The sequence below is a fragment of the Penicillium coprophilum genome (genome assembly GCF_028826855.1).
Source record: "Penicillium coprophilum strain IBT 35676 chromosome Unknown utg000006l_segment0_segment0, whole genome shotgun sequence".
NCBI lineage: Eukaryota > Fungi > Ascomycota > Eurotiomycetes > Eurotiales > Aspergillaceae > Penicillium > Penicillium coprophilum.
In genome coordinates, this window is record NW_026622725.1 from 3,093,452 (window position 1) to 3,118,698 (window position 25,247).

General features: G+C 48.3%; 11 protein-coding genes across 11 annotated transcripts; 8 read left to right on the plus strand and 3 right to left on the minus strand.

Moving 5' to 3' along the window:
* Window positions 1-292: 292 nt before the first annotated feature.
* On the plus strand, window positions 293-2,681 carry N7500_010148 (putative DNA helicase; the record flags this gene model as incomplete). The annotated part of the gene is made up of 4 exons (XM_056681286.1): window positions 293-852; window positions 906-2,338; window positions 2,474-2,534; window positions 2,597-2,681. The coding sequence occupies 4 exons, from the start codon at window positions 293-295 to the stop codon at window positions 2,679-2,681; spliced, it is 2,139 nt and encodes a 712-aa protein (XP_056528668.1).
* An 814-nt stretch (window positions 2,682-3,495) lies between these two features.
* On the plus strand, window positions 3,496-5,109 carry N7500_010149 (uncharacterized protein; the record flags this gene model as incomplete). The annotated part of the gene is made up of 1 exon (XM_056681287.1): window positions 3,496-5,109. The coding sequence occupies one exon, from the start codon at window positions 3,496-3,498 to the stop codon at window positions 5,107-5,109; it is 1,614 nt and encodes a 537-aa protein (XP_056528669.1).
* A 752-nt stretch (window positions 5,110-5,861) lies between these two features.
* On the plus strand, window positions 5,862-7,215 carry N7500_010150 (uncharacterized protein; the record flags this gene model as incomplete). Its single annotated transcript, XM_056681288.1, has 2 exons — window positions 5,862-6,704; window positions 6,766-7,215. 2 exons carry the CDS (start codon window positions 5,862-5,864, stop codon window positions 7,213-7,215), a joined length of 1,293 nt encoding a protein of 430 aa, XP_056528670.1.
* A 1,015-nt stretch (window positions 7,216-8,230) lies between these two features.
* Window positions 8,231-9,665, minus strand: N7500_010151 (uncharacterized protein; the record flags this gene model as incomplete). Its single annotated transcript, XM_056681289.1, has 5 exons — window positions 8,231-8,504; window positions 8,559-8,740; window positions 8,802-9,032; window positions 9,084-9,395; window positions 9,456-9,665. 5 exons carry the CDS (start codon window positions 9,663-9,665, stop codon window positions 8,231-8,233), a joined length of 1,209 nt encoding a protein of 402 aa, XP_056528671.1.
* Window positions 9,666-10,394: 729 nt separating this feature from the next.
* N7500_010152 (uncharacterized protein) lies at window positions 10,395-11,381 on the plus strand (the record flags this gene model as incomplete). The annotated part of the gene is made up of 1 exon (XM_056681290.1): window positions 10,395-11,381. The coding sequence occupies one exon, from the start codon at window positions 10,395-10,397 to the stop codon at window positions 11,379-11,381; it is 987 nt and encodes a 328-aa protein (XP_056528672.1).
* A 277-nt stretch (window positions 11,382-11,658) lies between these two features.
* N7500_010153 (uncharacterized protein) lies at window positions 11,659-12,423 on the plus strand (the record flags this gene model as incomplete). The annotated part of the gene is made up of 1 exon (XM_056681291.1): window positions 11,659-12,423. One exon carries the CDS (start codon window positions 11,659-11,661, stop codon window positions 12,421-12,423), a length of 765 nt encoding a protein of 254 aa, XP_056528673.1.
* Window positions 12,424-12,789: 366 nt separating this feature from the next.
* Window positions 12,790-13,722, plus strand: N7500_010154 (uncharacterized protein; the record flags this gene model as incomplete). The annotated part of the gene is made up of 1 exon (XM_056681292.1): window positions 12,790-13,722. One exon carries the CDS (start codon window positions 12,790-12,792, stop codon window positions 13,720-13,722), a length of 933 nt encoding a protein of 310 aa, XP_056528674.1.
* Window positions 13,723-15,642: 1,920 nt separating this feature from the next.
* Window positions 15,643-15,906, plus strand: N7500_010155 (uncharacterized protein; the record flags this gene model as incomplete). The annotated part of the gene is made up of 2 exons (XM_056681293.1): window positions 15,643-15,768; window positions 15,829-15,906. 2 exons carry the CDS (start codon window positions 15,643-15,645, stop codon window positions 15,904-15,906), a joined length of 204 nt encoding a protein of 67 aa, XP_056528675.1.
* A 489-nt stretch (window positions 15,907-16,395) lies between these two features.
* N7500_010156 (DUF3712 domain-containing protein) lies at window positions 16,396-17,616 on the minus strand (the record flags this gene model as incomplete). Its single annotated transcript, XM_056681294.1, has 4 exons — window positions 16,396-16,716; window positions 16,771-16,892; window positions 16,963-17,381; window positions 17,456-17,616. 4 exons carry the CDS (start codon window positions 17,614-17,616, stop codon window positions 16,396-16,398), a joined length of 1,023 nt encoding a protein of 340 aa, XP_056528676.1.
* A 1,379-nt stretch (window positions 17,617-18,995) lies between these two features.
* On the minus strand, window positions 18,996-21,288 carry N7500_010157 (tetratricopeptide repeat protein; the record flags this gene model as incomplete). Its single annotated transcript, XM_056681295.1, has 2 exons — window positions 18,996-19,140; window positions 19,196-21,288. 2 exons carry the CDS (start codon window positions 21,286-21,288, stop codon window positions 18,996-18,998), a joined length of 2,238 nt encoding a protein of 745 aa, XP_056528677.1.
* Window positions 21,289-24,445: 3,157 nt separating this feature from the next.
* Window positions 24,446-24,957, plus strand: N7500_010158 (uncharacterized protein; the record flags this gene model as incomplete). Its single annotated transcript, XM_056681296.1, has 2 exons — window positions 24,446-24,781; window positions 24,895-24,957. The coding sequence occupies 2 exons, from the start codon at window positions 24,446-24,448 to the stop codon at window positions 24,955-24,957; spliced, it is 399 nt and encodes a 132-aa protein (XP_056528678.1).
* Window positions 24,958-25,247: the final 290 nt, after the last annotated feature.

Below are 25,247 nucleotides of genomic sequence, written 5' to 3' on the forward strand. Positions count from 1 at the left end.
TTTTTTTGATATTTTCGCGAAATCTTGGCCTTCACTTAACCGGCAGAACCTGGGGTGCTAACACTTTTATGCAGTGACTATAGGTATACAGCCAATAAGATCATCCCGATCTCGGACATAAGTGACTGAAGCTTCTTTATCGCCGGTCCCTCGAAAGCTCAACAACTCGTACAAGTCGTCATTCAGCACCCAAAACGCAATATCTTCAAAAAAATCTACGGGAGCATACATCCTTTCTTCAAAGATCCCAACCTAAACTCCACACAAAATACGCCCAAAGTCCATGTCTAAAATGCCCCCTCCAACTCCAATCCCAATCCCCCTCTTCGCCTCAACCCAACTCAACCTCCTCCACGAAGAACACGCCGCCGAAGTATCCTCCTCAAAACTCGCCAGCACAGCCGCAACAGTCTCCCCCTCAACCCGCCGAACCCTCCAAGCAACTGGCTACGCCCTAACAGGTCTGATCCTCTCACAATGCCGAACCGGTCTCGGCGGACGCGTCGTCGGCGAATTCGCACCGGATCCAGCAGTCACATCAGACGAGTTCAGGTCTGAAGATGGGACGCCGCGCTTTGGATCACATGGGCTTCGCGTCGGGGATGTTGTGCGTGTCAGTGATGTTGCGGGGACAGGGAAGAAGGTTGGCGGGAAAGATAAGGAGAAGGATAAAGATGCGGAGAAGGGCGGTCCTGAGGGTGTTATTACACGGACGGGTGATCGGGCTGTGTGGATTGCGTTTGGGAGACCGGGTGGTGGGGGGATGTCTAAGGAAGATGATGAGGGCGTTGAGGAGCTTTGGGGGAAGAAGCTGTGGGCCATCAAGCTCGCTAATGATGTTACGTATAGAAGGTACCTTGATTGGACTGGGTTGAATACTGGGTGGCTTGCTGACTTTGGGCTAGAATGAGGCAGACTATGGAGAAGATGGAGAAGATGACGGAGACTGATTATTCGCATTTCATGCGTGTCGCGTTCGGGCATACGACGCCGCTACAGCTGGATACTGAGGCGTGTGAATCTGTGGAATTTATGGATCCCACCCTCAATGATTCGCAGAAGGATGCTATTCGGTTTGCGCTGGCGTCGCGGGATATTGCGTTGATTCATGGTCCGCCTGGGACGGGAAAGACACATACGCTTATTGAATTGATTCTGCAATTCGTTAAGCGGAAAAAGCGTGTTCTCGTCTGCGGACCGTCTAACGTTTCTGTTGATAATATTGTGGAACGTTTGGCGCCCAAGAAGGTTCCCGTTGTGCGTATCGGTCATCCGGCTCGTCTGCTTCCTTCTGTTCTTGAACATTCTCTTGAAGTTCTTACGCAGACCTCTGATGCTGGGGGTATTGTGAAGGATATTCGCAAGGAGATGGATGAGAAACAGGCCAGTATTCGCAAGACCCGGTCTGGTCGCGAACGTCGAGGTATCTATGATGAGTTGAAGCTACTTCGGAAAGAGTTCCGACAGCGCGAGTCTAAATGCGTGGATAACTTGGTGCGCGAGAGTAGTGTGGTGTTGGCTACTCTTCACGGAGCTGGAGGTCACCAACTGAAGAACCAGAAGTTTGATGTTGTCATAATCGACGAGGCGAGTCAAGCCCTCGAAGCGCAATGTTGGATTTCTCTTCTGGGTGCAGAGAAGGTGGTCCTTGCCGGTGATCATCTGCAATTACCACCGACTGTCAAATCCACTGGGCAGAAGACCAAGGATGAAGCTTCTGAAGGAAAGGGAGAAAAGAGCGACGTCGAGACATTGAAGGGTGTCTCTCTTGAGCGCACATTGTTCGATCGATTATTAGCCCTCCACGGACCGGGTATCAAGCGCATGTTGACCACCCAATATCGTATGCATGAGACCATCATGCGATTCCCCTCTGACGAACTCTATGAGGGAAAGTTGATAGCCAGCGACGCGGTGAAGTCCCGTCTACTCATCGACCTACCGTACGAAGTTGAGGGTACCGACGACACACAGGAACCCCTGGTTTTCTGGGACACGCAAGGTGGGGATTTTCCCGAAAAGGCGGAGGATGAGATCGGCAAAAGGGGAGCCTTGCTTGGAGACAGCAAAAGCAACGAGATGGAAGCCATGGTCGTTGCGAGACACGTGGATAATTTGATTGATGCGGGTGTGAGGCCCGAGAGTATTGCCGTGATCACCCCTTACAACGGGCAATTGGCTCTATTGTCACGGATGCTTCGAGAAAAATACCCTGGACTTGAACTAGGCAGCGTGGATGGATTCCAGGGTCGTGAGAAAGAAGCCGTTGTGGTGAGCCTGGTGCGCAGCAATGCAGAACATGAAGTGGGTTTCCTGGGCGAGAAACGACGATTAAATGGTATGCTTATTTCCCCTTTGTTTCTTCTTTTTCTTCTCCCTTTCTTTTTTCTCCTTTCTTTTTTCTGTTGTTCTTGCAGACTGCATAGGCGTTGTACCTGCAGCGAATTCGACAGGTCGCTAATGATGCATGTAGTCGCCATGACGCGCCCCAAGCGACATTTATGTCTTTGTGGCGACTCAGAGACGATCAGTCAGTAAGTGATGTCGAATGCACCATTGGGTTTGAGCGGCGCTAATCTTTTTTTTTTTTTAACAGTGGGAGTGACTTCCTCAAGCACTGGATGGATTTTCTTGAAGAAAATGCCGACCTACGATACCCCGATGCTGGAGATTTGTTATAGAGATGACACCTCACAGATGGAGAAGTGTAGTTCCAGAACGATTTCGGTGTCCACTTGGGATGCGTGGATTAAATTTAGACCTAGTACATCGTACAGGGGTCTTCAATACTTTCCGTCTCCGAAACCCTTGCGCGGGACAGGGATAAGGAAGATAAGATATGAAACATCGTAAGACGATCTTTTTTACGCGGAGGTTTCTCCGAACAGAAATGGAGAAATGGGAGAATCTTCCCATCCTACATGACTGGAGATCTTTGGAACAGGGCCTAGCTACGTGGACAGCTACGTGGGCCAACTGAACCCCGAACTTCTGAAACAAGTTGGGTAGAAAGTAGGTGAATCTCACCATGTGGTGAAGCACCAAGGTGAAGCATCTAATAGGCTAATAGGCCAAAAGAAGAGAGCAATAGAGCAATAGATGCATCTATATCCGAATATAAGAATCCGACGTCCACTCACGAATTCGGTGAAGAACCTAAGGTGGGGATCCTTAGCTCCCCTAATCTCTCCAACTTCTCCTTTCTTTCTCCTTTTCTCTTAAACAAACGGGGAGCCATTATGCTCCCGACACTGTACGTTTTGTTTGTAACGCTTGGTTCTTCAGCTAACATTTGATAGCTTTAGTCTCAAATTCCAGCCTTGATTCGAATTTGGAATTTACATTTGATACCCTTGACACGATATTTATTTCCCGACACTCGCTCACATCTTTTTGTTATACTGCGATATACCCATATTCTTTTTGTAATGATCAAACTCGATATCTTACCTTACATGTTCACTATTTCTCGATTGCGATCCATACATCACAGCCATGCCGAAACACCCCACACGATCCATAACCAGCGCCGGCAGCGAGTCCATTCGAAGTATACAGCGATCCTCTCCCCGGGGAGAGCGCTCCGCCTCGAACCCTGCATCGTACATGGGAGATAATGATGACACTGCGCTACCGTCAATGGAATTTCATTCGCACATCCAGCCTATGTCCCATCGCAGAACAGGGAGCACCTTGAAAACGGTGATGCGCAAGATCTTCAACCGCAAAAGACAAAGTCAGGCCGATGAACTGGAAGAGAACCCCCACGAATCGACTTTTGCGATGCCACCGATGAGGAAACCAGGGCAATTAAGAAAACCATTGCCCGGCGTTCCGCCGCCTTTGAACTTAAGTTCACATCGGAGTAGTCCACTCTCGGCCCAGAACCTCCTGATTGCAGAAACGCATCTCTCTCCGTTATCTCCTCTATCCTCTGCCACCTTGCGTGATTCAATGCCCGGTAGCATGCAGCCACGCCGAAGACGGGCAACTCTTCCTAGCGTGGTTTTTTCAGATGATGAATCTCGCTTTGCCGTGGCGTCGACGGCAATATCGGACCCGCAAGAGGATAGGAGCCATGTGCCAGAGCGAAGACACAGCTTGCTATCTCACCGGCTATCAATGAGCACAGAGGTCTTGCGCGAAATGACGGATCACCTGCCCGAGACCCTGCCGCCCTGGCCACAACGTACATCATCCGCCCCCGGCCCAGTCTCCATTTCTCGCTCGCAGTCTCCCCCATTAGATGAAAGCTCTATTAGTGGGCAATCAGGGAGGCCCTCATCGGGCACAACAGTGACCAGTGTGACCCGAATGTCCGCCGCACCATCTTTGATGGAAGTCGACCAGCACGCAGAACAAGCCAGCCTCCCGCCGAACGTCGCAAGTCTAGTCAACACAATGCAGCAAGATGACAACGTCACCCTGGAACAGCGGTTGACCACGCTAGAAGTGAAACTAATTGACCTGGAATTTGCCATTGCCCGAATGCAAACCAACGCGCCCGAACCCACCGAAAAGCCATCGCGCCCACGACACCCCCCCTCAACAGACTCCTTTCCCCCTCACATGCGTAACAAACCCACCGCATTCCTATCGACAAGCGACCGCGATGACTCCCCAAGCCCCCTCCCAACCATCTCCACCCGCCCCTCCAGCACGAGCACAATCCGCCAAGACTCAATGAACCGCACTCTCCGCCCTGCCCCATCAGCATCATCCCTGTCAGACTACCACGGCGTTTCAATCGAGCAATACAGCACGCTAGTCACGCTGCTGCGCCGTGAACAAACAGCCCGCAGAAACCTAGAGACACAAGTCGGTAGTCTACGCGATGACATCCGTGACCTGCAGCGCGCAGCTCTCGAATCCATGCAGTCAAACATGGACACGATGCAGCCCGCCCATGCCACGGAGTCGCGGCAGTTCCTGCGCTTCCGTCGCGCGCTAGATGACTCCGATAATTCTCCGGTGCTCAGATCGGATGATAAGTACACTGGCACTGCAGACACAGACTCCGATTTGGATCGGGATGTCCATTCCCGCGATGATCCATTCGGCCCATCAAAGTGGGAGCGCCAGCGGGTTACAACTGTCCCTATGATTTGATATTCATGTTGCAATAGATGCAACTTCTCCATTTTTCTAGCGGTTTTCAACTTTTTTATTATACATTCTGCACAGCCTGAACAGATATGATGTACTTCAGCCTTGTCGATTCTCATTCTTTTGCACATGCCAATGCGCCATTTCGGAGCCCCAGGGGCATCCCCGCGACAGGATCGCGACTTTGACCGAGGTCACCGCGCCGAGCGACGTGTCTAGTACATGTCCGCTCTCTCGTCTCTTGGTATGGGGACAGACACGACAGATTTGAGTTGCACACGCAACACGATTTGTGACGATTGGCGCTATCTTGTGCCCTTCCAGGTTTAATGTCAATATATACTTATCCATTCAAGACGACCTATTTAGAAAGCGTCCATATCAATATACACATCCACACCATACAATATACACCACCCATCCATGTCCTCGGCTAATCACCGCGCTAATAATTTAGATCCGACGCAGATCAGTGCCACAAACTATCTGACAGCCCACTTTCCTGGCGCCTGCCCAATCCCCAATCTTCCATTCCAAAAGCCTCGTATTCAAAAGGTTTGTACCCCTCTATCTGACTCCCCGACGTCGGACATACAGTCATGGGTTACATACTACCTGTGGCGGTACATTGTACATCCAGCCTTATCGATATTATACATGACCCGATAAACATAATTGAATTCAAGAAACCTATTTAACCCCCAATAACCAACTTCCAATCCCTATCCTATCGCAACTTCCTAACCAAAACCAAAATGTCCACTCAACCACCCACAATAACAATCATCGGCGGCGGAATAGGCGGCCTAACTCTAGCAGCCGGCCTCCATCTCCGCAAAATCCCCATTCAACTCTATGAAGCAGCCTCAACTTTCAAAGAAATAGGTCTAGGAATCTCCCTAGGGCCAGCAGCTTATCGCGCAATGCCCCTAATTCACCCCCAAATCCAACAAATCTACGACTCCCTCATAACAACCCACGCAGACAGTCCCGGCTATGAAAACTACCTCCAAACCTGGTTCGAGATTGTTTGGGCAACAGGTACCCAAGAAGGCGATACACTAATGAATCTCAAAGCCCTACCATCCGGTCAAACGGCGCTCCGAAGAGCGGATTTCCTAAATGCGCTTGTCGAGCTCGTTCCAGCTGAATGCGTGCATTTCGGGAAGAGATTAAGAACCCTCGTTGAGAATGATGATGGGGTTGTACTGGAATTCGAGGACGGGGAAGTTATCAATGCTGACGTTGTTATTGGGTGTGATGGCATTCGGTCCAGGGTGAAGGAGTGCATGATTCCCGTTGAATCGTTAAAGACGAGACCGGTATATAGTGGGATGTATGGGTATCGGGCTGTTTTGGAGATGGAGGAGATGATTGCCGCTGTTGGGGAGAAGAGGGCTAGAGTGGCGACGATTTATGTTGGAAGGGGCTGTTATGCGATTTCGTATCCGATTATGAGGGCTAGGTTGGTTAATGTGGGGATTTATGTGTTGAGTGATCGGGAATGGGAATATGATTCTTGGGTTAGGCCGGCGAGGAGGGAGGATATGGAGCGCGATACGAGGGATATGGGGCGATATGTGAAGTCTCTTGTTGAGGTATCTATGTTTTTGTTGCGTTTTGTCTATGGGAGTTTACATTGCTTACCAATGTTCTTAGCATATGCCCGACCCATCCCAGTGGGCTATCTTCGAGCATCCGCATATCTCGACATATGCTCAGTCAAGGGTTGCGATTATGGGTGATGCTGCGCATGCTTCTACGCCGCATCAAGGTGCTGGCGCTGGTCAGGCTATTGAAGACGCACATGTCCTTGCGGAGTTGCTGAGTGATTCCCGTGTCGGCTCTGTTGACGGCGTTGTTGCGGCTTTTAAGGCATATGATGATATTCGTCGACCTAGGAGTCAGAGGGTTGTTACGAGCAGCAAGGAAAATGCTGATATTCTTTGTCTTTGTTTCGATGGGGTTTGGGATGATCCGATCAAGCTGAAGGACACGCTTGATCAGCGATTGAGGTGGCTTTGGGATTTGGATGTACAAGATCAGGTTGAGCGTGCGAGGGAGAAAATGGTGGAGTATTTGGAGATACCAGGGACGGTTAAGGATTGATTATAGCGTCATAATGGAACATTTATCTGGATGCAATGTTTGAGTATATGGCAACTTGGCAACTGTTTAAGACGATTCTAATGAGGTCGGCAGAGTTGTTTTCTGTATGCGGAGTAGTTTCCTGATATTTGAGACAGGCCATGTGTTGGGCTCCAGCGACAGACGATATTCATTCGGCGAAGGAAATATCACGTCGCAATTGCAATTGACATTGACGTGTTACGAAGCAAGGGATCTTTTCAACTTTGGCTCGGAGAGGCGGCGTGTGTACGAGATTCTTCCGGAAGTCGTGGGTTCAATTGAGCCCTGGGTTGATGATAGAGGAAGGATTCCGCAGGCTGCTAGAGGGAACCTTGATGGTTTTCGTTCTAGGTTCAAGGTTCAAAACGCGACTTGCTAAAGCGAAACAAGAAGACCCAGAGGTTTGGCGCGAGGACCGAGATGCACACATTGACAGTCGAGCGATAGGATTACAAAACTACATCACGGAGACGTATTTCGTTTTGGCGGACGAGGCTTTCCGGTGTGGAAGGCTGCAGGTGCTTTATTTAGATGGATTACGAAACATCGTTCGGGAAGGTCGAATCGATGCCGAGATGGATGATATCTTTAATATCATCGGTACTTGGATGGAAACGAGCGAATTCCTTGAAGGCTCTACTGTTGGGGAGAAGTATCGAGTCAGTGCATAGTTGGGAAGGGAACTGTATCGATCCACGGAGGAGGACGTTGCAGATCCTAATCAATAGACAAAATACGGCTCGCACTCCCCTAGGTCCATTTGCATAGACGTATTCCCATCTAGAAAGAACAATGCTTCAATAAGCAGTACCATAGAACTGCCAAAGAACGAGATCAGTGTAGTTTTGTATTGGAATACATCATCTTATGAAAGCTATCTACCTCACATTGATATCTAGAATGAGGATTGAAGATAAAGATTTATTGAAATAAAGCAGGCCCAGGTGTAGAAGCAAAATCTCTTCAGTATATCACCAGCCCAAAACCCATAATTCTATACCTTTCTAATCACCATGAACTTACTGGCAGGCCAAATCAACGCTGATAAGAAGATGACTGAATGTGCAAACTGCACCAATGGTGCCCAGAGCAATGCCAAGATAATGTGCAAGCTCAAGGCACCCAGAGAAAAATTACCACAGTGCAAATCCTGAAGCACACTGCCAACGATAATGCCATGCATGTCCACGGCAATATTGCACAGAGTCCACACAAAGAACCAATGGGAAACTGTGATATGCCACCCGCTGATGAATGTGTATACATTCCTAGTCACGGTCAATATTTGTGTCAGAACCTGCACGATTCCTCCAACCACTTACAAACTTCCGTAAGCCAACGGCCCCATCATCGGAATTGCGAGAACCAACTTGACCAACCAGCTATCTATAGACATGATCCCAGTGTACCACCTCCTACGCTGTTGAATCAAGTCTGAAACACTGACTGGGGGGCTGCTCTCGGGCGATTGCATGAATCCAGCCAAATTTGACTTGTTGACGTGCTGCCTATTGGTCGAATATGTCGAATTAGCAATCGATTTTTGAGAGACTCAGGTTACATACGTGGAAAGCAAACCAAAAGTCTTCGGCAAGACACCCAGTGTCCCAAGTGACCTTGTTCTCTACTGCACCGTTAGTCAATATAAATGATCCATGCATCCAGCCAAGTAATGGACGTTTGAAAAGTCGAACTGGAAGTTGAAACCGGCCAAAGTCCTCTGCGACTCTGAAGATCTCAGCAGTGGTCAAGAATGAGTTTTTCCAATAATTATGCGATGTGTAATATATTGTTCCCTATGGAGACTTTAGTACTGTGCAAGATATTGATGCACGCGGAATACTGACCATACCAACATCCTCTGTTCCTCGCTCAATGAAGTCAAAGCACGCTTTCATCAGGTACTTATCAATCTCAGTTTCTTCGTCGAGATGAAGTACCCAATCAAGCTCAGACAGTTTCCAGTGCAGACGGCACCATTCCAACGCTCTTCCTTTATATCTGGCATTGGCCGGTTGAAATGAGGCTGGTACACTCACTACATTGACGAAATTAGGAAGTACGGGCTTGATGTCATCGGTAGAATCTAGCACCACGTGGAAAGTGACGTTCTGGTATTGTCGGCAATCTTGCCACGGTCTCGTAGAATTGACCACGGTCTGTCACTAATGCATGAGCTTTGTTGTAGTAAAGGGGTTCGGAGAGGAATGGTAGCTTACCTGCATATTTGTGCCCTTCGTAACTAAGCAGATTTTGAGTTCGCGGAAAGAACGTCCCTTGCCTGCCTTGTTATATGCGAACGGCCGCATCGGCAGACACATTCCCCATAATATCGAGTATGGTGGAAGCTGTCCTAGCAGAAACGGAGCGTAGACAATGGCTAGAATGGTGCAGTCTGGGGTCCATAGTACCCCTGGCTCCACAAACATGTCGTATATACCAGTCCAACTACTTATGCGGTACAATACTACACTGTTCAGGTACATGGTTTGGACAACTTGCTTATGATGAAACACGTACCAATGAAGCAGATGGTGGCTGTTATGGGAAAGATTGCCCAATTGTAATTTAGGCGTTCGTAGAATCTTTTTGTATGTTTCTCGGAAGGACTAATGCCTCTAAAGTTGACAGTGTATCCATTATTCTGGTTGTGGTTGTCCATCGTCATGCTGGACACGTAGAGACGTAGCCCAGACAAATTTGTAGAGGAAGCAGGAAATAGTATAAAAGAGCTTCGGGGCTATCCCAAGGGTAAGAGCCTCCGCTTTTATGCGACATCTTCTTTAGTGTGCAGTTATCTGTGAAACTATGCTCGAGGTGGCCATTAGAAGTTTTGGTTGTGTTTGATATATATCCTCCGGCGACAAAGCTGGAATCCTTACACGCTAGGATTGGGCTTGAAAGGGGAACAGCGTTAACCTTGAACCAACAGAAACACAAGAGAGTAGCTGAAATCGTCACTAGGTCTTGCTGTCTATCTATCCAGGAGGGAATCAAGACAGCCAGCCATACTGGGTTGTACAAGGAAACAGGTGCGACAAATCGCAGGTGGCGCGCAAAGACAGGAAAAGTACCTCCCGTCGGATTTGTATAAAGATATGCTCATCACCGACCATACATACCACCATTTGAGAGTCCCGACCGTGATGAGAACAAGGATGCTAGGGAGCTCCATTGGGCTCTTCGGTGGCTTCGTCCTATCTCTATCGTGGTTATGGCACATCTGCTTTCCTCAAAGAGAAAGATCAGAAGCACTCAGAAAGCAACGCATAATCTACGCGACCTATTTAAGCGCACCCACCGATAACAAAGATGACTTCGTCTCGGAATTCCACAATACCAGCGATCCATATTTTGACGCGGCTCGAATCCTCACATACCAGCTCCTCCACGCGCCCGAGACACGGACCAGGTTGGGAATTCCGTTTGTCGTCTTTGTTCATCAAAATGTCGATCAAGGGAAGAGAAATCGTTTGCAATCCGACGGTGCCCAAGTAATCGAGTGGTCCGATTTCCGAGTCGACTGGTTTCGACCGGCAGAACCCCGATGGGTCGATGCCTTGACAAAATTGCGGCTGTGGGAGATGATCGAGTACGACCTGATAGTGTTCTTAGACGGGGATTCCATTCTGACGAGATGTCTCGACGGGCTAGTCAGCGCCCCATCAAAATGGCTCAAAACATCCACACAAACCTCAGTATCCTTCAACGGGGTTGAAATACCTCTGCCAGAGACTTACATTGCTGCTGGATTGCCGCAGCTAAGGATGAATCACTCATCGCATCCCTCGCGTGTCCCAGAGGACTTCTGGGACTGGGACACCTTGAATGCAGGCTTTATGATCTTGCAGCCATCACTCAAGATGTTCCACTACTTCCAGGCGTTGCTTGCCGTCAGAAATAGCTTTGATACCAGCATAGCCGACCAGAGTGTCTTGAACTTTGCCCTTGCTCGTGGTGGCCCTACTCCGTGGACTACGGTGGACTTCTCGCTGAACATTCAATGGCCATGGCCGGAGGATATCAAGGCGGGCTATGCTGTTCTTCACGAAAAGTGGTGGGCACCTGTGCATTGGGAATCTAGGGACTATCTGCTCTCTTGGTATTGGCGAATGATGGGCTACTATTCTGCTTCAGGCCGATGACTCACATCCAGTTTGCGAATACGAGGATTTTTTGGTCTAGATCTTGCTCTTTTTACCTTCTTTATGCTGATCTCGTGATTTGGCGCACTGAGTTGCTGTTATGGGGTAATTGAGCACAATCTTGCGGTCTTCGGATATTCCTCCGTGTTGGTTACGCCTTGTCCAGCACTCGCTTTGCTTAACAATTTGCATTCTTTTGGAATGCCAAGCAAGCTAAACTATCATTCGAATTCTATGCCATATCTCGTTCTCTTGGTATCTTCTTTTCATCGTTGAAATGTCTACTGCCACAGTGGAAGGCACACTACAGACCTCGGAGATCGTAAAAATCATTCAATCTTCAGCATCTCCACCAGCCTACAGAATCGAGACGTTCACACAGAGCGAGCTCCTCAAACAGCCCTTCCTTCCCGAACTCTGGGATGTCATCAACGCTAGCTACTACGATACCGGTGACAGTCCTCTCGAAAAGACGGGACCCCGGATCAGAAGCGATACCCAGCTTGCCGACGAACTTCAAGAAACTGGCTTTACAGCAATTGCTTTCGCTGAAAACGCGATTATCGGCACTGCAAGCTTGAAATTCTGGTCGTCAGATTCCGAAGGCGCCGTGTGGAAATCTCCGGGCCATTTTGAACAGTTCAGTGCAGATGAGATCTTCTCCGCGAGCTCCACGGTGCTGGATAGCCTCCACGATGACTCTCATAACATTCTCTGCGAGGGAGGCTTTGAAATTGTAGCTGTCGCGATCACGCCGGATCCTCAATATAGGAGGAAAGGTATTGCAGATAGCTTGGTCAAGGCGTGTGAACAGGAAGTGAAAAGGAAAATATCTCCTGTGGGTTCTACCGAATTGGCTCGCTCATATATTACGGTTAAGTCCATTCGCGAGGTACAAGGTTCTTATTGGCTGAAAAAGGGGTTCCGCATCGTGGGGGAACAGTATTGCCCCCCCCTTTACTTGGGCTTACAACAAAGGTTTTGTTCTTTGGGCCATGAAGCGAGAGTTGTCGGCTTAACAGTCGATCCAGGGTCAAATTGATTCAAGCTAGGTCTAGGATTCCGGGATAATCAGCCCATCTGGCTCAACTTCGCGGTGTTGCATGTCTCAAGCGGGAATTGCTTCAGAATCAAAGTACGATCCTTACGAGTGACTGAGTATGCAACCCTGCCCCAAGACTCTGTGAGGACAAGCCGAGGAAGCCAATGGATGATTGGTAGGGGCCCTGGTTATCATGCACAAAATAACCCTTTCGGTCTGTTCTGCGTCAAGATGGCAAGATCGTGATACTATGCTGCATGCGACGTCATCTCACCTCCCCTGGAGTAACATGTAACCCTCACCGATGCTACATATAATAAATAGTCAATTCAAAGACGCAGGATTCCATACACCAAATCATCTTCAATGGCGGCCATACAAATTTCCGATGATATTTTGGAGGGAATCAAGGACAAGGTGGTTTTCATTACTGGTACGCCTACTCGATATTCTATCACGATCAACAATGGGTCGAATTCACTGATGGAAGTAGGTGGTCTCTCGGGAATCGGGAAAGCGACTGTAGAATTATGTCTCAAACAAGGCGCGAATGTGATCATCGGTGACCTGAACTCTCCACCTTCGGATTTCGAGACCTCAGAGAAATTGCGTTTTATAAAATTGGATGTTTGCTCATGGGATGACCAGCTCGATGCATTTATTCAGATCGAAAAATGGTTCGGTCGAATTGACCACGTCTTCGCCAATGCAGGCATCGGACCCACGATCAATTTCATGGATGACGGCCTTGATGAAAATGGCCTACCTACCCCTCCCGATTTACGGACGATCAATATCGATCTTCTAAGTGTCGTCTTCACCGTTCGTCTTGCAACACATTACATCCAGAAGCATTCCGCTCATCGTGCATCTGGCGAACTGGGAAGTATCGTGGTGATTTGTTCTGGGGCTTCCTTCCGGGATTTCAGCGCCGGTGATTACACGATCGCGAAACACGGTATTCTGGGACTCGTCCGCGGGATAGGGAGTCAGGTTGAGGGAAAGGTTCGGCTTAATGCTGTTGCGCCCTCTTGGACGGCAACTAACATCACTAATACGCCTTTCATTGAGAGGCTTGGTGTCCCGGTTCAAGGACCGGAAGCTGTGGCCCGGAGTGTAGTCCTTCTTTTCAACGATCATCAGCGCCATGGGGATGTTATATACAGCTGGGATGGGAACTATTTGGAAGTTAACAATGCAGAAGGTGGATTGCTGGCGGCTACGGATGGAATCCTTGCAAATCCAGATAAGGAGGAAACCGTTGTGCTCAAGCTCAGAGAAGCGAAGATTATCTTCTAGGTTTGATCTATGCCAGCTGTTTCTGATAGAATACCTTCGGATGCCTTGCGTTTGCCTTATTATCATTTCATTTATGGACCAATGGGATAGGAAAGGCATTTGGTTTCTCGGCTTCAACTACATACGAAACTCTTGCTCTCTGGCATATCCCTTGCTGCGATGCCGCTTATGTCTCTTGTGGCATGTCCCATCGTGGAACTATATATGATAAAAAAAAACAATTTCTTTGTAGGCAATTATTGACTCGTACTCAAGCAACATCAAGAGTAGAGTATGCTTGTGTCGACTTCACCCGGGACGTACACCGCACAATGTCCAGAAACAAATCACCTAGTGCTACATTGTACCCTCTTCTAGATGGAGCTTTGAGGCACTACAAACAGTTCAACTCATTGAGGGTGCCCTGGATATGTAGGCCACCATGGAATACACAAATTTCACGGACAGTCGTGATCCGAATTTCCCCTGAGTATTACTGACAACAATACTGCAGCACTTTGTACCTTGCAGTCAAATGAAGTGATGAGACAACATGTAGTCAACAGACTAAGAAGATATATCTGATCGCGTGTGAACCCCTAGACAAGTCACATCTATCATAATACATGTGTTGATCACTTTTAGGATCACTGAGAAGATCAGGTAGCCACCTCACACTAGACCTGCATTTAGCTCATAAAGCACATAGGATATATCCAGTCGACTCACAGAAACTTTTAACGAGAGAAAGATGAGATATAACGCAAAAAAAAAAAAAAAAAAGAAAAAGAAAAAGAAAAATCTGGAACTGTGCTCACTTGCCTGTTTGCCTGTACGATACGATACATCTTCTAGCTACCCCCTTCGTCACCTATAAACACTTACCTTCCTGGGTTATCTATTTTTCATTTCTCACATCATCGTCACTTTTTCATCGGTCATGCTAGATTCTACACTCAAGCTAAGACTGGGTTTCTAGCTTCCATTCAAGGCCCGAAGTCATGAGTTCACAAGTATACCCAAAAGCCTCAAAATATCACAGTGGGAACCTCAAGCCTTCTCTCCATCCCGCTGGGGCTCAACAATGATAATACTTGGCTTTGGATTACCTCCCAGCATACGTCAATCTCGTGAATTGTCACTAAGTGTAAATATGTCAACCTTGGAAGCGGTAAGCGCTAATATGCTAGTGTTTTATAGAGGACCTACTACACAATACGAGCCATCCGACAATAATCCATCTCCATCTCATCACTCACTCCTGCGTCGACGGATGTATGGCTGACTCTGGACCCTGTCGATAAACCAAAATTCCACAAGCCTCAAATAGCGCAATCCACAATTGTGATAGGTTGCGATACTTTGGCCCCGAGCAACCCTTTCTAAACCACACCATCTTGGTATAATTATACATATAGCCTCAATCGCAAAGGACATTGCTGTGCATCTAGCACTCAGACAGACAAGATACTGGAGAGAAATGGTCATTCGCGTGTGCGGTGCGTCAGCGAAGGAAAGGGGGAGACGAACGTCGTCAACATGACTTTGAAGCGGAGGATGCGCGGAAGATCTTCCAATTTACCAAAGCCTACTCAAGCAATGGTGTATGAGTGAGCTATCCTTGGCAAACCCAAGACACATCTTGAGAGTGGCATCCTAGCTGATGCATGCGGTCTGGGAAATACATTGACCACCCTCGTCCCAAATACCCTGGCCGATACCTGGACCCTGGAGACCACTCCACATTTACCCGACGCTCGCGCAGTGATCTCCATGATCGCCTTTTCTCCTTATATTCAACATCCCCGGTCCAAGATTTACAAATCGTGTCATCTTCACAGGGGAGTACATTGACCCTTGAGCGATAAAGACGAGGGAACCATCGGAGAAATTGCCGCTCTGATCTGTTTCAACTCAGAACAGCGACTAACGCTACCCCAAATGTACTGTGGGGGAGATTTCGAGGCTCATCCAAGCGTCACAGATCGCGACCAAAGCAAATCGATGAAACAGACCCCAGGTCTCACATGGGCTCCAGTTGCGGGTACAATCAAGCAGCATGCCGAGGTACTTACTTCCTTTCGAAATCACCGACTGATCTTGGGCAAAATATCTAACAGATTACAGAAGCATGAGAAGATTGATCTTGCCCTAGAGAAGGGAATAGCGAATGGAGACTACCAATATCTCAGTGATGAGCTGTAATCATTTGACAAGGCGCAGCACAATGCCCAGACGCCCTCCGTTTGTTCAAAATGGGAACTTCGTTGAATTCTGTCGCTCCAACCGAGCCAGAATTGGATTTTCATTACAGATCTAGCTTGATTCGTCAATTCAGCCGTTGGCACATTCAAATTGCCATTTCAGCGGTTCATCCCGCGAGCTGGGATACTCTCCATCTCATCTTTGAGGAGTCTTCCAGATAGGCCAGGTCAGACTCTGGGCCCACATTGCCTGAAACATGTCTTCTTGTCGGCCTTTCACTCGTCTAGGCTTTTCATAGATATAACCCACAGATACTGGAAATCATATTCATGGCGCAAGCACATAACAGAAAAAGGGTATTAAATATACACAAAAGCCAACAAACCACCAAACAGATATCACCGATCCCACTGCCGGTGGGTAAGAAACATAGAACGTAGAACATCAACCATGAACATAGACAGAAATGATACACAGCCCACACATAGCTCACAACTTATCAAGATCAACGCCGGCAACCTTGAGCGCAGCACGAACATCCAGCTTGATTTGCATTTTGTTCGCAGCCAGCGCCTTGGTGAAGTACGGGATCTTCTTGCCGTGGTACACGCTTGAGTTGCCGATGATGTCGAAGGGAAGAATACCGTCTTTGTATGGGTTTTTCTTTGACATGAGTAATTCGATGATTTGGCCTTGGTCGACTTCACCGGTGAGTGGTACGGTGTTAGTGCCAGGCTTGAGAACCAGGTCGTTCAGGTAGGTTGTTCCGATTGGTTTGCCGTCTAGCTCGAGGTTCATGGTTACATTTCCCTGTGTTTGTTAGCTACGTTGTGATAATGGGAGATAGAAGGGAAGGATATTTACCATCTCAATGGTCATGACAGAGGGATTGGGGATGGTGGCGGTGCCGTTCATCCCGATACCGTTCTTCGGTGGGTAGATGATGAAGAACTCGGGCACGTCGAAGCCCTTGAGTCCGTTCAGACCTGTTTCCTTGAGTTAGTACATCTGGTTTCTCTTCGATAGAACCTAACATAAGAAAGGGAATCAATATACCCTTCATAGGAACAGTCTTGTTATAAGTAACCGTAGTCTTAGGCAGACCACCCTCCTTCAAACCAGGTCTTCCGTAAACATTCAACAAAACCTCCTCATCCAACATAACAGCAACGTTGTAGTCTTTGAATGCAGCAGCATCTGACAGATCAACCTTCTGCTCGAAGTGAAGCTCGGCCCCATCCTTGGACTTCACAGGGGGGACAGTGACATGAGCGAAAGGCTTCGCCGCGCCGCCCAGCGAGACGGCAGAATCAAATTCGTAGATCTGGGGGTGGAAGGAGCTGTGCGTGCCGATGATTTGTCTCTGCTCGAGGTGGAAGGACTCGGGCGTTGGGTTGGTGATGATCATCTCCCTGATTTCGAGGGTTGAATCGGTGATGCCATCCTGTGCAATCTTAGGATAGGCGACATAGACACTAGATGCCATGCAGTGAGTAGAATGTTCCGTGTGGCGTATGATCCAGTTGAATTTAAATTAAAGTGGACTTACACCGGCAGTAGAATGATTAGGAAACACGCGATGAATATAATCAAGTGCACCCACCACCATTTCTTGAAATGGGCGGCGAGGCGGGCACCGAAGCTCTTCTTGACTGGTGTCGGGTTCACAGCGGATTCCTCCTCTACAAATGAGGCCTTTGTGGTCGACATCTTGGTACTGTGATTGAATTAGGGACCGTCAGAGGGTAGACGGAAGATACATACCGACTCGGACACCTATAAGAGAAGAGCTTCGGAGAGAGAAAGAAAACGAAAGTGATAGAGTCTAAAATAGCGTGGGTAGTAGTCTGTACTTTATAATAAAAAGACTCTACCGGTAAATTGACTTGACAAGGTATACAATCTAGCGTCACATGTGTTATGCAGGCAAAAAGCCACCAAATGTAATCCGGAAAAAGAAAAGGGGAAGAGATCTCGACTTTTTCATTTCCTTTTGGCTCTATTTTTCTAATTATATATGGAGATGATAACTGTGGGTTTAGCGTCTGGGGAATCCCGGGGGTCCGGGGAGAGACGATCAACAAAATCTACGGTGTACACTGTTTCAAATTGATGTCTATACCACATGCCTGAAGACCAGAGCCGAGGTGAACTAAAATACCGTAAGAATTCTAAATTCTAATAAGCGGGATGCGTCGGGACGGATGCAACTGTCCTACCAGGGCGATTCCTTAATGCTGAGATTGGGGCGTTGAAGAGGTACTCCAATGGAGGAATGCACTAGTTTATTGAATAGCCAGGGTGATCATTGGTGGCGAGTAAGAACTAGCAAGGTAGCGTGCCGCCAAGGGGGGCAACTCTCTGAATTCAAGGAGACTGTGCGTATTCAGAGAGGTTTGATACGGGGAGTACGGAGCAAGAACAGCCGAGTCAAGTTCAATCTCCCTGATCCCCACTAATCCACAAAGAATAAGCCACCATTGTCTTTTGGGGACTAAGCCCGGACCAATCTAGATGATCTAGGCGCATTTAGGTCAATGCTCCGAGACAAAAAGCCGGGGAACAATGCGGGGGCTGTTTAGAAATGACTAGGAATACGGATCACTTATAAGATGTTATGAGTTCAAAATATACAGATCAACACTGCTGTCATGAGTTCATGAAGTTGCCACACTGAGGCATCAAACAAAATATGAGATTGTCCAGGGGATCAAACCCAAGAAATATAACCAAGAAGAGAAAAGAGGTGCCATGAAAAAGAGAAAAAAAAACACAGCAAATGAGAAGAGAGAAGAGAGATAAAAAGGGTATACACGGAGAAGTGAAGTATGAAGCCTGCGAGACACGTGAACCACGCCCGGTCCATGCTCGATAGAGCTGCCCAGGCGGCTCGGAAAAGAAAAGAATTTTAGACATGTGGAAGGGAAGGAATGTAAAGTCGACGGTGAAAAAGAAGAGAAGAAGAAAAAAAGGTAAATAAATCAAAGATCGGCTGGAAATGTTTCAAACGATTCGCAAATTGCAAGATGAATGGTTATTCCAAGAAAACTCGTCGAGGGAAATGAAAACAAAGAATAAGAAAAGAGTCGCTATGCCTCTGGTACGGACTTCTTGCGTTGGAAGATACTTCGAGTGCGAGACTTGCTGCGAGGCTTCTTGTCCTTCTCTCCACTGGCATTTCGGCCACGGGAGCGTGGAGGGGTCTCAGTCTCATTGTATTTGTCCTTGTAGATCCTGAATACAAATGTTAGTCAGACCGATGAGGATGTCACTACTAGGAAGAACGTACCAGCTGTTTCCAACCATACTCATACCCTTAGACTCAGCCTGGCGATAAAAGCGCGCCGCCTTCTTCATGTCCTTCTTACAGCCAACACCCTCCGCGTAGCAGAATCCGGCTTCGGCCATGGCATCAACGTCACCCCATTGACCGGCAATTTCGAAGCAGCGCAGGGCAAGAGACTTATCCTGCTCAATACCCCAGCCATTCAGATAGCTGACACCCAGTTCGTAGATGCTGAGAGCAAATTGAACCCGGTATGCCTTTTGTAATTCCTTCGCCTTTGAGGCACCAGGGGCATCCGGATTGGCCAACATTTCCAATCCGACGGAATCCACAGCTTTGCGTAACCATCGTACACCCTCCTTCTCATTAGACCGCATGCCCCAGCCGTGTCGACAAGCCAGCGCATAAAGCAGCATTCCCGTCGGATGGCCCTGTTTCGCGGCAACCCGCAGGTGATACGTCGACTCGCTCAGTGAGCCTCGTTCGTGGCATTCAATGCCCTTGGCGACGTGGTCGTCGGCCGTGAGGCCGGAAGCCGTCACCTGCGCAGTGGCAGTTTGAGGCCGCATGGTGCTAGCAGAGTCCGCAGAAGAAACGGTTTCATCCTTCTCGTTGATCGTTTCTCGGACGCTGTCAGCAGAGGGCCGTGCCGGCTCTACTGGCGAGTCAGGCACAGGCGGAGGGGGTGGGAATCGTTGAGACTTGGGGGTTTGCGGTTCAAGTTGAGCCTGAGGTGGAGATTGAGGCGGAGATTGGGGTTGGAAGTTCGGTGTTGGGGATTGAGGCTTGGAAGCTGGAACTTCGTGCATTGAGTGGGGTTTGGGTGACTGCGCCAATTGTCGATGGGGCGTGGGAGAGGGCGTCCGTGTCATTCGCAGTGGCTCCTCTGAATTCCGGGGAGGCGTTTTCTCAAACAACGGCTCATCCCACTCGAAATGAGGCGTTTGCAAGCCCGCAAACACCACGGAATCTCGTGAAAGGAAACGTCCGCGCGGAAGCGCATACTTGGCGTAGACATAGGACGAGACAGCGGACGACGGCTCGCCCTCCATGGCTTTTATTGCAGCAGCATCTTCGGTCGAGAGTTGCAAAACGAGCGGAGTCGGCTTTGTGCGGCGGTACATGTGGTTCGATGAAGAGCCAAGAATCGGTTCGGTGGGCGTTGAAGCTCCAGGGGCGGACAAGGTTGTACTCGAGCGACTCAACGGTCGAGAGAAGTTGAACGAAGGACGAGGTAGATGATTCCCTCCCGTACCCGAGGTCTCCGAGCTCATGGATGGCGATCGAGGATGCGGGCGTGCATGGAAGGTCGACATGGGAGAATATGGCAGTGACACAGCGCTTGCAGATGACAGCTTGCGGGAATTGGAGAACGTAGACCCACCATTAGAGCTGCTGTAATCATCGTCAGAACTCTCAGGGTGTGCTACTTTCGCACTGCTAGATGGTCGCGACCGCGGTGACACTGGTGGTGCCAAGGTACGCGGGATGCCCAGTCGAGAAGATGACGAATCGATTGATGAACCATGCGGCTCAGCAACCGCCATACCAACAAGCGCATCATCCGTTTCCGTTACATGTGACGTGGTGGCCTCTGGTGATTCGGCGCGCGGCATCCCGTACGCGTCCGAACCAGTATTGAGCATCGTTGTCCGGGGTGTGGCATTATCATCATCCTCGTAATAGCTAGCCTCCGTGCTAGCATTGGAAACGGAGCTGAACCGAGGATGTTCGGAGACAGGCCGGTACTTGGGCTCTGCATACTCGGGGAGTCCTTTCTGCGTGGGTTGGCGGGTCAGTTCGGTGCGGGATTCAGTTGACGACTTGGAGCGGCCGAAGCCCGGGCGGCCTTGCGAAAGTGATCGAGCTACACTCGCCGGTGGTAGCCGACTCATACGGCGGTCCCCTCGTCGAGATTCATCGAGTTGTCGGGCCAGGAATCGACTCTGGGCGGCGAATGCATCGAGGGGAGAAAGTGCGGGAGGAACTTCGCCGTCGAAATGCGCTACCCGCGGCGAAGATGTACCACTCCGCCCACTCCGCATGGTATCGTGGGATATGGAGCGATAATCGCTCAGTTTCCCTCGCATTTCCATGGTGAATATGTGAATATAAAGTGGTCGGCTATTGAATCATTTATCCTGAGTCTGTTGGATCTTTTGCTTGCACAGAAAGCATCGGAGTTGATGTTATCGAGAGGTCAGAGCGGATAACAAAGGGGTTTTAGGGCGGGGAGGCGATAGCCAAAAGGAATGACAGCCCTATACAATACACGGAGACAAAAATTGAATCAAGAGATCAGGGCATGGGGATATTGAGAAAGGAGAAGGGAAGGGGAAAAGCGCTGACGATCACCAAGGTAAACAGAAGCGTCCCGTGCACTAAAATAAAACACTTCGACTCCACCAGGTCTTGACGTTCTGAGGGGATCGTCTCAGGGGGAGAATTGCTCAGGGGGTCGCCAAGCATAACATTGAATCGTCTACTCCGGACTTATATCTTCTTATTGGCGATTCCATTACTATTTGCCTACTAGAATACTCTCCGTACGAGTTCAAACTGTCTTAGACTTGACTTTGCCTGTACGAGAGAGACTATCAGTTTGACCCGCTACCTTCTAGAATCCCATCCCCCTGCCGTCTCTCCCCACACGGGAGGTTTCATGTCTGAAGCACATGCATAGACCTTTTTGGTTTTGTTTTTAGAACTATGACACCATTGAAAATAGTTGCCTAGTGTGCCAACATTGACAATTGGGAGGAGTTAGCTTTCCAGAGAAGTGAGACCATCCCCTTATATTGCAAGCCACGAGAGCGGGTACGTTCCAAAAAGGATCTAGATGGTTATTAATGGAATATGGAATAGTATTGAATGGAACTCGGAATTGTTTCACACTAATTTCATGGTAAATCACCGTGTCCGGAACACATTTGAGATATACAACATCACCTGGAAAAGGACAAATATCTTTGAAGTCAGTGATGTCCACTATTCTTATTTGGGTATAGTGTCATCTCTTACTCATCCCTTGAACTTCAACCCTATATCAGGATGAATCTCTCTTTTCTTGTTCTCACATTGCCTTGATACTCATCTGACTCTCTTTGCTCTCCCTGTACTTATTAGAATCTTGGTCAATTGCATATGTGGTTTCGATGAGAAACTCCTTCGAGCTTGGCACCTGAGGCTACGCCTGATGAAGGTAATACCAAAACCTATGATAGATTTCACATTGTCTATATGTTGTACCTGATTCAGACTGAATATCCCCGTTGAGGTACTGGCCTTTCCTTTGCCCAGAGGCAGAAAACTAGACTGCATAAGATCAGCTCTATAAGACGGCTCGCACCAGGTATGGCCCGTGGTCATTGCGCTAATCCCGATCTAGATTCACGGGCCACAAAAGAGAACACCTTCGCTACGAAGCACTACACATCACTACCTGTCAATATTAAGCTAGTAACATTCTAGAATTTGCACCTTGGCAACACTTGGCAACGCTTAACAAACTGCGAAAAGTACCAGTTTCGAATTTTCTCTTTAGATAGTATCTCGATTCTCCGGGCTCTTATATTCTGCCGCAAAAACATCCCCTCAGGCTGCAAGCCTAAATAGAATGAATCATCTTCCACCCGAGCTCCTGCACCGAATATGTCTCAGTGTATATTATCCCCCCCCCGGGCTCTCTTTTTCGTGAGACACTAAAACCTTTAGCTTCATGCCGATGGGCTGAATTCACGCACAACCCTCTCAAATTTCAGTCGGCTCAATCACACATGTCATGGAATCGCCGCCCCTTTTCTTTATCAACACCTTTCTATCATTTTCTGGGATCCTCAAAGCCTCCGAAAAGCCGTCTCGGAGTTGACAGAAAATGGTCAAGGGCGTCAGTTTGTGAAGTACGCTAGGAAATTATCTATTATCTGTCTCGATCCATGTTTGGACGACGAAGGAAATGAGCTTCTTTGGAACTTGGAGGGTCACAAGAATCCTCGTTACGGTCAAGACGAACCGGCTACAAAAGACACATTTCTGGAGTCTCATTTGACAGACCCTAGTTTATCTGATGCTTATCGATTCTATTTACTCAGAGGCTGGTCGAGCTATAAGGAATTGGAAAGAGACTGTGGCCCACTTGTTGCCCTCATCGCCTGCCTGTGCCACCTTCGAGAAATCGACTTTCTCGTTGAGGCCGACTTTCCAATTTGTTTGCAGAAAGCTATATCACAGCATCATCCCAAATGTCAGCTAAATATTTGTGGGAAACAGAACTTGACTAGCATTTTGGAAAGTCTCAAAGAGCAAGCAAGCCCTCGAGTGGAAAACCAGATGACTTTGTCAGAAGGTTGCGCCGTCGATCTCGGTCTTCTACGTCTCCAGAATCTTCATACATTGTCCGTCGAAATTCCCCGCTTTCTTAATGGTAAGTCAGGTTGGATAGAGGTAGATGAAATGCTTCCTTTCCTTGTTTTGGGTCCCAATCTGAAGCACCTTATCTTGAAAAAGGATTTCATGCCCCACCAATTCTCCATAACTGAGCTGAAGGAAGAATGGCACAGGCTCGCTGTTATCACACAGCCCGTGCCGATATCTTCCTTGCGATCTATCTCAATTGCACGAACGGGGCCACATGAAAATATCCTTCTCAGGCTGGCGGATATCGTGGATATTTCCCAACTTCGATCCCTTGAACTGCCTGAGTTATTTGACTCAGCCATGCTTGCACGTGTTGCTGAGATTTTTCCTAACCTCGAGCGGCTTTTCATTTCCATGAATGGCTATAGCGGGCGTTTTCCAGATGCCAAGAATGATTATCATATCGGAATTGCTGGGATACTGGCATTCAATCCCTTGAAATTTCTCCATGTTAAAGGTGTTCGCAGCGTCTCCTCTTTGAATCAAATCACAGAGCGACATGGCCCTTCTTTAAAGGGTCTCATCATTGAACCGTCCAGTGGGATTAGAGCTACGATAAGTCCCGGGTTTTATGGGTATACATATCCAGAACTTGATTCCTTGGGTATAAGCCAGCTGTCCAAGTCTTGTCCCCAGCTAGAAGAGCTACGTCTTCCGATCAGAAGATCTATGGGCAGTCAAGAAGAGTGTGAGATCTACAAGGCCGTGGGGATCTTTTCAAATCTCCACAGTCTTGTACTAGATCTTCATTTCGACCCCAGACCGCGGCCACCGTACCCAGGGGGAAACCAACTCCCCGAGCCATCCGTTACCCGAACAATATTCGTAAATGCGACTATGGATGAAAAACTCGCTCTTCAGATCTGGCACCTGGTCTCGTCTAACCAAGCCTCCGGTCGCCTACGGAATCTGCGCGTTATGCCTTTTGGTCATGATCAACTCCCCAAATATGAACACTGGCTCGTTGATTGGTTCTCTCGTTCATTTCTGATCACACGTTACAATTTCCACAACGTGGGTGTACCGACTGTCAGCGAGATTGGAAAAAGAGAAAGGGAGATACGGAATCAGTTGCTGTTTCAAGAAATAGATGGTATCTACGTCTCCGAAGAACTACAACAGGTTCTTTCTGATCTGTGGCCATCCGAGTCTGGGTATACTGAATGGAAGTCGGTACGGAGCAGCTTTCCTTTGCAGTCAAATGATGCTTGAATTTCCTGGTGGTGGCAGCCGCCTGGCACATGGAAAATGAGATTCAGTATGAATACATGTAGCAATTTTCATAGGCTGCAGAAAAAATCAACACGTTACGCACCGGATTGACACAAGAAAAGAACCTGCAGAACTAATTGAGAGGGTACCTTTGGTCTCATACTATACACCAGGTTGGATCCTCCGTGAGACTAAAAGCAATGGTACGGCATGCGTCGGTGAAAGAATAACTCCTGGATCTAGTTTTTCTCAAGCCTCCCTACAGGGTATACATCCGGGATACAGCCCATATTTTGGAGTGTCTCGAGCGTCTTGGCCTAAATGCTGATCATCAAGACAGTCTCAAATCCCGGTCCTGCTCGATATCAGACCCTCGGGTCAATTCCGAGACTCAGCCCCTGGTTCTCATTTAATGCCAGATTTAATC